This window comes from Eptesicus fuscus, chromosome 12 (genome assembly GCF_027574615.1).
Source record: "Eptesicus fuscus isolate TK198812 chromosome 12, DD_ASM_mEF_20220401, whole genome shotgun sequence".
Lineage (NCBI taxonomy): Eukaryota > Metazoa > Chordata > Mammalia > Chiroptera > Vespertilionidae > Eptesicus > Eptesicus fuscus.
In genome coordinates, this window is record NC_072484.1 from 41,743,988 (window position 1) to 41,756,304 (window position 12,317).

Here is a 12,317-nt window from a genome sequence, read left to right on the forward strand (position 1 = left end):
TTATCTGCAGGATGCTGGGGGTAACAAGGTTGACAGCCATCCCCGAGCCGACTCAGGGCAGATCCAGCACGTTACTGGGTTTCAGTGAGGGAGACAGGCAAGGCAGAGAGAGCCAAGGACACCCATGGATCACAGTGAAAAAAACAAAAACAACAGAACTTGACTGTGGAAACAGTTCCATCCTCATATATCACCAAAACTATTTATAAAGCAAAACATGACTCCATAGATACGACTTTCCTTCTGGTTTAGTCATTTCCCCACAGCTCCCAGTCCAGTGTGGCCCTCAGCAATGTTAGAGGCGGGAGAGGATACACAGCCACAGAAAATGGACTGGAGGAGAAGTGAGAATCCAAAACATAAGTTGTCACCTTGTCAGAAATGGGAAGAGTCCCTCCACCTCCTGGGGATGCTGGTGAAGACAGCACACCAGGCGGGAACGGGGCTAGTCTAGTTCTGCTGAGTTGATGGATTGTGTGGACTTCATTTCTGCCCTTCTGTCTCTGGAGCCAGTCTCTACAGTCTCGTGAACCAAGTCCATAAAACAAATCTCTCTCTCTAATAATAAACACACACATATACATCCATCTATCCACATCTCTCTCTCTCTCACACACACACACACACACACACTCACTCATAGTTGAGTGCACAAAACACATTTTCTTCTTGTACTATTGTTTATTAATTATTGTATTATTTTCCATATGAACAACTGTAAACCTACTTTTGCCCCAACCAGGATATAGACATCCATCCTATGGGTTCAGTTTCTCTGGAGAACCCTAACACATACATATGTCTGTTTTCCTGGACCGGAATGCATAGTTCACGAGAGCAGGGACTTTGTATTGTCACTACTTTATACCCTTGGCCCTCAATACATTTTTATTGAGTGAAGTGGGCAAGTAAAAATTTCAGATTGTCCCTGGCCAGTTTGTCTCAGTGATTAGAGTGTCAGCCTGCAGACCGAAGGGTCGTGGGTTTGATTCCCAGTCAAGAGCACGTACTTCAGTTGCAGATTCCCAGCCCCAGCTACTGATCAATGTGTCTCTCTCACGTCGATGTTTTTCTCTCTTCCCCTCCTTCCTCCCTTCCATTTTCTGTAGAAATCAATGAAAAACATAGTCTTGGGTAAAAAAAAAATTAGATTGGAAAAACCCTGTTAAAGGAAATAAGCAGGGTGATACGAGCCAATGGATAGAGAGAAAATTTCCTTTTGCACTGGGTTGAAATGTCCCCTCCCCCCAGTTCATGGCTACCTGGAACCTGAGGATGTGACCTTATTTGGGAATAGGATCTCTGCAGATATAATCAATTAAATTGAGGTGAGGTCATACCAGATTAGGGTGAGCCCTCATTCAGTAAGTCTTTATAAAAAAACAGTGACATGGAACCCACAGCATGAACACCACGTGAAGACAGAGAGACAAAGGGACAAGAAAGAGGAACAGCTTGTGACATCACAGGCAAGCAACACCAGGACGGCTGGTGACCACCAGAACCTGGACAGAGAGCTTCTCCAGAGGTAGGGACGCCTCTTGGACTTGCAGCTTCCAGGACTGTACTGTTGTTTAAGCACCTAGATGTAGTGCTTTGCTACCGCAGCCCCAGGAAACAAACAAACCCTCATCCTCACATCTCTGCCAGTTCCCCAGAACCTTGCGATTCAACTGCAGTTGCCCCCACATAACCTTCAAGGTTTCCTTGTGACTCCAACCCCCAGTAGCTAAATGCAGATTCGCACTTGGCCACTCTGGAACCTGGAATCTGGACCTGAGCCGGTATTTAAATCTCCAAGTGCAGATTTTCTCCAGGAACTGGGGGTGTTTCTAAAGCACAACATGCTCTTTCAAAACTGTGTTCTACCAGGTGGGGAGAATCTGGCCTCAGGTTCCGCTGGGATCCACACCAGAGCATGAGGTTACCATGCAGGGTATCCAGAAGCAGTGAGAATGTTTCGGCCAGTGTGGGTTCGTTGAACTGTCTTTTAAATGAAGAACAGGAAATATTAAACATGAAGGGGCATCCCATATTTCCATCGACTGCTGCTTCGCCCCGAGGATTGGGGAAGCTTTTCTCTGTGAGGGCCGAGGTCTCACGTGGCTGTGGTATTGACGCTGTTGGGTGCTGTGGGGTGCTCCCTGAGTGACTGGGGAGCAAAGGGCGGGTCCTACTGGCATGAGCTGCTATTGGCTCTTGCTGCCCTTACAGCTCTTCATAGCACTTATCAGTTTGTAATTGCATATTTATATGATTTATTTTGCCTGGAAGGATCCTTGTCTGTTTTGCCAAAAATCCCCAGGAGGACGGGGATTGTGGCCTTTTCGCTCCCCATGGTGTCTGTAGTGTATAGCACAGTGCGCAGCTTTCAGCAAGCATTTGATAAATATTTGCCAAAGGAAAGGGAGATGTGTAAATATGGATGACTTCAGGATGCTAAAGGCACCCTCTAGAGTGGGAAAAATCCCTTAGAAGTAACTTCCCCTTTTATTGCTATACTAGAGGTCCGGTGCACAAAATTTGTGCACTAGGGGGGTGGGTCCCTCAGCCCAGCCTGCACCCTCTCACAGTCTGGGACCCCTCGGTGGACACCCTTAGTGCTGCTGCCGAGGTGGGAGAGGCTCCCGCCACCACCACTGCGCTCTCTAACCATGAGCTCAGCTCATTTTTGGATTCACAATCGATAGAACAGTGCATGGGTCATAGTGACTGCTCAATAAATAGCAGTGTAAGTACTAAATAAATGAATAAATTAAAAATACATTATTATACATTACTATAATACTATCCTATATAATAAAAGCCTAATATGCTAAGTGTCCGGTCGTCTGGTTGGCCATTCAACCAATCAAAGTGTAATATGCTAATGATATGCTAAGGCCGCTCAACCCCTCACTATAATGTGCACTGACCACCAGGGGGCAGCTCCTGTGTTGAGCGGGATTGGGCTGAAATCAGCTCTCCGACATCACCCGAAGGGTCCAGGATTGAGAGAGGGTGCAGACCAAGCCAAGGGACCCCACCGGTGCATCATCAGGACCGGGGAGGGATGCGGAAGGTTGACCAGCCAGGAAGGGACTGCGGGAGATCTCTAGGACATGTCCAGCCTGTCTCACTCAGTCCCAATCGGCCAGACCCCAGCAGCAAGCTAACCTACCAATCAGAGCGTCTGACCCCTGGTGGTCAGTGCACATCATAATGACTGGTCGACCAGTTGACTGTCTGCCCCCTTATGGTCAGTGCATGCCATAGCAAGTGGTTGAGGGCCTTAGCATGTCATTAGCATATTACGCTTTGATTGGTTGAATGGACGACCAGATGACCAGACACTTAGCATATTAGGCTTTTATTATATAGGATAACTGCCTCCTATATGGCCCAGCTGATGAAAATTCCCTTCCTCTGATGCTCACATAGGGCACTTCACTTACCAACTCATGGGGCTTCCTCCCCTCAACTCTCTATTTTAACCTTTTTTTAGGCAGTCATTTTTTCTCCTCCAAAGGAAACCTAATGAGAAATTCTAATCCAAAACCAACTAAAAATTGAGTTGCTTGAGGTGCAGTGGGTGTAGGGAGAGGTGAAACCCTCATAGGCCCTCCATACATGAGCGCCTTAGGCACCTCCAGTGACCCACCGAGGGTCCCTGGTTTGAAGACTCCACCCTGTGGCCCCAGAGGATCCCAGCTGGGGGATGTGGGCCTCTGAGACTCAGAATTCAGTGGGACCTAGGCCTTCAGACCTGGACTCAGGCTCAAATGTTGGGACCACACTGGTACCCCAGGAGGTGGCCTACCCAGAATGCAGGTTCCAGCTCTGGAGAGAACTCCCTCTCTCCATCCCTTGTATTCATCTTGTAGAGACACAACACATTGCACAGGACTGCGTATCAGCACAAAACACAGTACAACCACATAAGAAAAATAACTTTGTTATTAAGCATATACAATCTTATCAAAAGTACTTCATAGTATCACATCCATAACTATTTGCATACTAGCTCAGCTGTTATGTGGACCTCTTATAAATAATGAACAAAACAGCTGCTGAAGAATAGGACTAGTCCCTGGGCAGTAAAGAGAGTCCCCACATGGATGACACCCCCCAGGGCACTTGCTTTGGGGAGATAACAAAGAACACCGAGGTCCCTGGGGGATGTGGAAAGCTCTTCTATGGTTTCCCTAAAGCACTGACAGTATTTGTTGAAGGAGCACGTGAAGCCCAAGATTTTTAACAATTATGTCATGGTCGAATGTGTTTTTCTCTCAAATGGAAAATCATTTTTTGATTTGTTGTGAGACATACATGCTGACAGTGCCAGGGAAAATCCATCAGCTTCCATGAATTCAACATTAATAACTTTAGATGGCTCTATTCTACTAGTTGTTTGGCCCAGATTCCTGCAAATACATGTCTTTTTCAGGAAGGCTATCTGATAGATGTTAAGTTTGCATAATGAGGCTGCTTCTCTCTGTGACAGGCTGGAGTGGGGGGACAAAGAGATGGGGAGTAAGACCCAAAGCATGATGAGGGATTTGCTGTCACCCCAAGGACACATCTGGCATGGAGACTGTCTTTCCCAGCCTGTCGGAAATGGGGCTCACAAAGCCAAAGCAGTTACGAACCCTGGAGAGGGAGCATAACCAGAACCAGGGTGCCCTCCACCTAGTGTGTGGTGGGGTGATACTCCCACCGATGCCCATGTGCATTCATCATTTACCTGTTTAACTGTGGACACACCTGTCTGCATTTATACAATAGAAATGACTTCAGTTGGTCAATTCATTTTGTGGCAGGTGTTGGAATTAACAGGGAAGAAGAGAGAAGACAGCATTCCCTCTGTACCCCCATGCCCTTTGGCATAGTGAAGCTTATAATTTCTTTTTCTGGAACTGGGAAGGGAGGGAGATATTCCCAAACTAAAATGTTCGCCTTCCCTGCACTATTTCCGATAGCAGATTTTTATTCCCCTCGCTGTCCTGAAACAGAAGCAATCTATTTAAGGCCTATTCACAAGTCCTAGTTATCAGGGTGCAAAACATGGAAGTCCACATTTCTGCTGGAGGGTTGAAGAGGTTACAAAGACCTTTTCCTCCTTGAACCATGAAGTGGTTTAGCAAAACTGTAGCAAATTTTACCCCCCAAAGTGGCTTTTCCTTTTGGTTTTGAGCAGCTGGCCTGTTTAGATAGCGAAGCTTTGGTTTTCTACCTATAACTGAAAGATACATTAGAAATAACAGTGCCTTATCTTCGAAAAATATAATTTGGGCGTCCAGAGAGCATATTTAGTCCTGTGGTCCTAGTCCAACTTTGAAAATCCGAGGATGAAAAATTATTTTATAAATTGACCTGATCCAGCAGACTGAGACGATAGAGATTATTGTGTGTTTTGCTGGAGAATATTATCTAGAATAGTCTCATGAATCCAAGATATTACTATCATCAGTTCATGCTTTTAATGTATTTATCCTAGCTTCTGCATGTCCAACATGCAGTTTGCTTGCATTTTATGAGCATTTAACAATAAAGATTATAGTTCTAAACACAGTTCACTGTTAAAAGGTAATAAAATTCCTCATTAAAAAAAATCAAAGACAGACATAATAATTTCTCATAGTTTGTGCACAATTTTCTTTAGCATTCATCCACCCACACCCTTTAAATACTGTACTCCACAAGCAGGCAAACATTACATATATTCCAGATGTGAAGCAATAGCTGCTCAGTTCATTGCCTCGTAAACCGGTGCTGGGGAGGCTGGAGAGGGAAGGGAAGTGCTAGGAGAGGAGCATGGGGAATGTGTGGCTTTCAGCTGTGACATTCTGGTGGACAGTCCTTAGGAATTTTGCACAAGGAAGAAGGACGGACGTTGGCTGGCTGACTGGAGTCCCGAGTTTCTAATGATGGGAGGGAAGGCTGCTGTCATTTGAAATTCGTAAACAGAAGCCCTTCCCGTCAACCTGAAGCAAGCTGCAACAGTGGCATGCAAACACCAGCAGCGGTTCTCTTGAAACCAGTTTCCCAGGAAGAGAGTTAAATGAACATGAATCTCCCAGAAAAAGTGTGAGAAAACTGAACATGAATCTCCCAGAAAAAGTGTGTGTGTGTGTGTGTGGGGGGGGGGGGGGGGGGAATCATATAGGATGGGAAATGGAAACCCCAACACAAGCAAACTGAGCTGTGGCAGGATAACTGGTGAGGGTCACTGTAAGGGTGAAGGGCTCCTGACCAGGTGGATGAAAAGCCAGTCCGTGTGTCAAATGAGAACTTGTACTTCAAGGAACCTGCGCGCTGCCCTCAAAGCTAAGCGGTTCCCCAACGATAGAAGGGGGAAGCCACTCCTGCTGGTCCTTGGGAGCGCTTCCTCTCGCTCCTGCCTCTGCGGATCCAGAGAAAGCCTGCTCCAGAGCCTGCTTCCCCTGGGACCCAGAGGTGTACAAGCCAACACGGACAGAATGGGAGGGGGGAATATTCCCCTTTCCCAAGGCCTTCCACATTGGCTGGGAAAGGGAAATCAACGAGAAGGCCTGCAACATCTGGAACTTGATCTAAATTATGGACAATTAAGGAAAAAAGGGACTAGTGGGGAGGAAATTTCTTCCACACCTAGAACTTTCAATAGTGTATAATTCTCTATGCTGGCAAGCTCGGCTGGCCCCAGATGAGGACTTCTAATCCCCAAGGAGAGCAAATGACTTGTCTCTGTGGTTAGTGGGGTCCCTGCCCGAGGTTCCCCTTCCCCCTAGCCAACAACCTGAGCCAGCCACCTCCTTCTAGCCCTGAGTCCCATTGTGCATCGACCCAAACCTGAATCATAGTCTAATGGCACCTCTGTTTTTTTAATGGGCACCCAATCAGAGCCTGGGAATATCTGCAACTCTCTCTAAGGGTCAGCCACCTTTGTTCAACCAATAATCTGTGATTTACTGAACAGGCCCACTTGTTTAATCAAACAGCCCTAAAATGTCCTGGCAAAACAGGAACCCATTGTCCTAATGCGAATCAGGGCGCTTTATTCACTTCTTTTTTTTTTGAAAAGAGGACTTAGTCCTACATCTATGTGACTTCCTTCTCTGAGGAGGATACTTATAGACAAGCATGACATGAACATTTAATAGTTGTATTTGAATTTAGAATGTAGCAACCTATATAACAGTAAATATTATGACTAATTTTCTCCATCTTCCCTAATCTCTGCTCTTTCTTCACTCTCTCCTATCTTTCATTGAAATTGGGAAGTGAGGTTGGACAGGAGGCTAGAACATTGAACATCTATTAGATCAACAAGGACAAAGAATTACCCACCAAAGTAAATATACACTGTTGTCTTGTCCTTTTCATTGAAGAGCCTTGTTTTGATACTGAAGAGTAATAGTCTCTTTTGGACACATGTCTAATTTTTTAAATAAGTAACCTAACATTTCTTGGAGCTCACCCCTTGCCACTTTCCCTTTTATCCTGTCAAATTTAAGATACTTTGAGAGTACTTAACTCCGAAACCCAGAAGTTCCAAAAAATATAAATAAATAAAAGAGCAGTTCCAATGTCAACTGCTCTCAGAGGGAGATATGTAAACCAATCATTTACTCCCTCATATAACCAGTACCTCTAGTAGTGGCCTCTGAAAATAGTATTTGGGAGAAAAAAAAGTAGGGAGAAGGCAGGAAAAGAGCAAAGACAATTAAAATGTATCTTGTCTAGGTCTCCAGTGGTGGGTTTTGTTTTCTTGTCTTCTCTGTAGATGATTTAACTGCAGGTGTGAAAACTTCTCTTCCTCTGGCATGAAGATGCTGGCATGTGCTAAGGATAAAAGTCCCTGGGGGTCCCCACGTCTCTCGTCTCAGTCCCCTTTGAGTAGTCGTCTCCAGAGCCCAAGTCCATGGTCTCTGGATGGCTGGCAAATTCCTGAGGTAAAAACTCCTCTGCTGAAGAGTGGGAAGAGTGAGTCTGGTGCTGGAACACCTTCTCCTGCAGCTCGGCGATGTCGTTGCGGATGTCAGCCAGGATCAGCAGCAGGAAGTCGAAAGAACCAGGTGGCCCCTGTGCAAGAGAGGAATCAAAGCCAGAACCACAGACTCAGCCCCTTGCAAAGTGAAGGTTTGCAGGGCTCCATAGTTTGCTATTCCTGCTGTGTGCTGGCAGCTACTGAGTCAATAATTCCGGGTCCCAAATGGAGAAGACATACAGACTATTAGCATAGCCTGGGGGAATTCTTTAGATTGCCTTCTGATTCCCTTACCGCATGTATAACCTCTCTTCCCTCCCTATTCTAGGCTATATCAAATCTGGCAGAATGAAAGAATAGGAGAATAACATTTCCAATGTGATTTTCCAAAGAAACCTGGACGATGCTATAGAGGCAGAGAGTAGGGGTTAAGAGATTGGGGCTCTGTTGGGCTTGACTCTCACCTCTGCCACTTACTAGCTAGTCTTGGGCAAGTTACTTAATTTCTTTGGGTTTCCATCTCCCCATCCATAAAAAGGAGATAACAGACTCAATTCATTGGGTTTCATAGGCTTCCAAGTGCATCTATGAATGAGTTAATAAATGCAAAGGGCTGAGACCATAGTAAATGCTAAAAGAATGTTTTTTAAAACAAAATTATTGGTGTTTATAAGGATGCCTGACTGTAACTACAACCTAAATGAAGCAGAGAGAACCTCCACGCTGTGCTATAAACAGCAGCTCACATATGCAAATACTTAAGACGCGTAGTATTTTGACATCATTGGATGCTGGCTGAAGGGTAGCAGATCAGACTCCACTTGGCATTGCACAGGTGAGGGAATGGATGCCCAGGGATGCTAAGTGACATGGCCATGATCAGAGAGCTACCAGGTGGAAGAGCTGAGATGGGAATCCAGACCTCCTACCTCTAACGCTAAAGGCCTTTGTCTTTTTCCAGAAATGACACTGGCCTCTTCAAAAACCATGGAGTTACTTGAATTTTCTGTGCTTTGGATAAGAGATTGGATACTACTGATTTTCATTTTTAATCTCCCAGATACTATGCACTTATCCAGCTAGTTTCTTCTCAGTGGTCCCACCCCCGCTGCATGCCTCTGTACTCTCTGTAGGGGATGGTCACCTGACCTGCTAGGGCTATAGCGGTGGCTAAATTCTGAAGCGTTCAGAGTCAGGACTTAGCCCATAGATTTCTCTTCTAATCTCCTTCAGATGTTTTATGACATACTTGAAAACAGACTCATGGCATACTGAGGTTTTGAATCTTAAGACATTCCAAATAAAGATTAGCCATGATAAAAAGAAAAAGAAATGGAAAACAAAATTTCAAAATAAATTCCAAGCAGCTGCTGAAGGCCTCCATGATTCCCTCCTAACCACCTCGTTCTGTTTGGGCGGGCTGAGTGACAGCCAGAGGAAGCCAGCTTTTGCTATTAAGACCAACTCACAGGCTTCTCGGAGCTGCATTCCCGAGAACATTTGGGGAAGCGAGGCAGATGGTGCTACTCACCGGAGACCCTCTGGGTCCAGGAGCTCCTCTCTCCCCCTAAAAGCAGAGAAAGGTCAGGGTTAGCTTCTTGATGCTACCACCACAGTCTCTGCGTAGACACCCGCCATGACCATCTCCCTGCCCAAAACAACAAATATTTTCCGTCGGAAACAAATGTAAGCTTAAGCTGGACTCATGGGACCACTTATTTGAACAGACTGCTTGGGTCAAGTGTCTCTCATTCATATTTCCCCCGAGGTCATATATTTTAAAACCAGATCTGACAAGAGGAATGCCTGCATTTCCAGGCAGGGTGTGGGATAATTTAGGAGCTTTCTAAAGGAACTCACGCTGACTTTATGAGGCAAGTAGCAGGCAGCTCTCAAAGTGAAACCACCCCCACTTGCACAGAAGGGACCTTCTGCTGTGGACTTAAACACATCACACACAAAATAGCCATACAGAAGAACACTGGCTAAAGAGAAAAGCAGGTGTTACTCTGACAACACAGGGGCTTGTTTAAGATTCATAGAAGGGGGTCGGGAGGAAGGGGGCCCTAATATAAGGTGACAGGAGAAGATTTGACTTTGGGTGGTGGGCACACGGTGCAATATACAAATCTTACAACATAGAAACCCACACCTAAAACCTATGTGTTCAGTTTGGCCAATGTCATCCCAATCAATTTAATAAATATTTTTAAAAATTCATAGGCGTAATCTCTCTTAGGAGTGGTTTTGGTGGTTGTTTTGTTATTATGGTTATTTCATATTTTAAGGAAATTGCTTTATAGATTTTCTTCCCAGCTTTGGGGGGGAAAGTGTATCTGTGTCTCAATTTTGTCACGCACAATGGGGACAGTAAACAGTGCTTGAGCTTTATTGAACTTGGGAAACCTTAGGCTGTTAAGGACCACTCATGAGACTTACCTTAGAGCCATCTCTTCCTGGTGCACCTGGTGGGCCCTACAAGACAAAGGGGTCTCCTTTAACAGAAGGAAAAAGCAGGGAACAAGAACACGATTTCCTCAACAACAACAAGTGGATCTCTGAGAAAATACTGACCACAGGGCCCCTCCGGCCTTGCTTAATGTGGGACAGATCAGGGGGTGGTCCCATGGGTCCCATGGAGCCCCGTGGGCCCGGCTGCCCAGGAGGGCCCGGCATACCCGGGAAGCCTGGGCTGCCCTTTGGTCCTGGCGAGCCTGCAATCAAAGAACAGCTCATTAGCTCTTCATCCTGCGAGGAAGGCCAGGGCGCTGGCTCTCAAGTCTGTGAGCCCTTGCAGCCATTTCTCTGTGCACTCTCCCCTGTGCCTTCTGACACCTCCTCTGGGATGTCCCACTGGCATTTTAAATTTAACCCAGTCTAAATGGACTTCCACATCTCCCTCTTTTGTCATAAACCACCAGTCACCTGTCCACTCAAGCCAGAATCTTGAAAGTCTTCCTACAGATTTCCTTGTTTCCACAACCCCCTCATCCAACCTGTGACCAGTTCCTCTACATTTTGCCTCTTTCACATCTCTTAGAACCGCTGGTTCCTCTGAATCCCATCAATCATAGCAGGGTGGCGGTTACCACACCTGGAGAGTGGTCAAGAGTACAGGGTTCAGCATCTGAGAGGCCTAGGGAATAGTGGACACCAGGCTGGCCCTGAGTCCACAGAGCTGGGCAATGAGCCCGTAGGAGTTCACTACACCAATCTATTTTTATATAGATCAATGTTAAAAAATAGTTTTCATTTTGTTTCTCTGTAGTTTAAAATGGTCTCTAAGCATCTTATCCAAGCCCAGGACAATAACCTTTTTCTCCCAAATTACTGTTGGTTATGAGGGTTTCTCAGGCTTGAGGACCAACTTCCCAAGGCCCTCTGGTCACACAGGTGTGGGTGCTCCCTGGACTCCTGCTTCTGCTCTCATCCATGGAAGCTAGAGAACTCCGTCCAGCCCCCACTAACAGTGAGCCCTTGGCTGGTGACTCTTGCCCTTCGATGCCCTTGTCCACACTCACCAGGAGGGCCCTGACCCCCAGGCAGGCCAGGTGGCCCTGGAAGGTAGGCGTTTGAGGCCAGCACCTTGTCACCAGTGTTGTACTTGCCCAGGTCGGCGGCACTGTTGGGGAGCAGGGCGATCTGCAGAGAGAAGAGAAACCTCGGTCAGGAAGGGATGGCTCCACTGCCAGGAGACTCTTGGCACTATTGATAAGTTCCCTTTATCTGAGCCAGTTAGAGCTCAGAGGGGATACAGAGGTCCTCCTTCTAAACCCAGAGTCTGTGTTTTATCAGCATAAGCACAATTTCTGAGCTGCTGACAAACAGGTGAAGTGATTGGCTGTAAGTGTAATGAATACCATTGATGTGGGGGAGGACGCTTGTTCAAGAAACCACGTCGCCAGGTCCATCCCAGGGCATTACCCACAGCACACCCCCATTATTAGAACCCTGATGTTCTGCCAGGCATTCGTGGGAGACTTTTAGGGAGAGTCAGTCCTCACCCTTGGTGACAAGGGTACCCAAACGGCTGCTTTTCGAGGTGCACGGAGCCCAGCCAGCGCACAGGCTATCATTTTCAAATGTGAAAAATAAAGCTGCCACAGAAAGTCATCACCAGTTATGGAAGTGTATAGAGAGGATGTTCCTATTGATAGAATACAGACAAAATATCAGATAAAATGGAATCGCCTATGTTGGCCCCAGGGCCATGGGCCTGGATGATCATTTCACAAAAAGTCTCCATCGTCTTAATTCATCCGCCACAGCTCCACCACGTCCCCTGACCTGGGGGCCTATTAGTCACCCAGTCCATGCCCTGCCTTCGTTGTGTTCTGCTGCCCCTCAGCTGGTCAGCTCTGAGGGTGGT

The 12,317-nt window shown here is 46.4% G+C and overlaps 1 protein-coding gene across 1 annotated transcript in view; it reads right to left on the minus strand.

Moving 5' to 3' along the window:
• Positions 1–5,440: 5,440 nt before the first annotated feature.
• The window catches only part of CCBE1 (collagen and calcium binding EGF domains 1), a 172,343-nt gene continuing 165,466 nt past the window's right edge, over positions 5,441–12,317 (minus strand). The window contains exons 7-11 of the mRNA XM_008149590.3: positions 11,470–11,590; positions 10,523–10,662; positions 10,388–10,423; positions 9,480–9,515; positions 5,441–8,043 (exon numbers count right to left, since the gene is read on the minus strand). Of these exons, the coding sequence (XP_008147812.2) occupies positions 7,804–8,043; positions 9,480–9,515; positions 10,388–10,423; positions 10,523–10,662; positions 11,470–11,590 (573 nt within the window). The 3' untranslated portion in view covers positions 5,441–7,803. The remainder of the gene's footprint in view (positions 8,044–9,479; positions 9,516–10,387; positions 10,424–10,522; positions 10,663–11,469; positions 11,591–12,317) is intronic.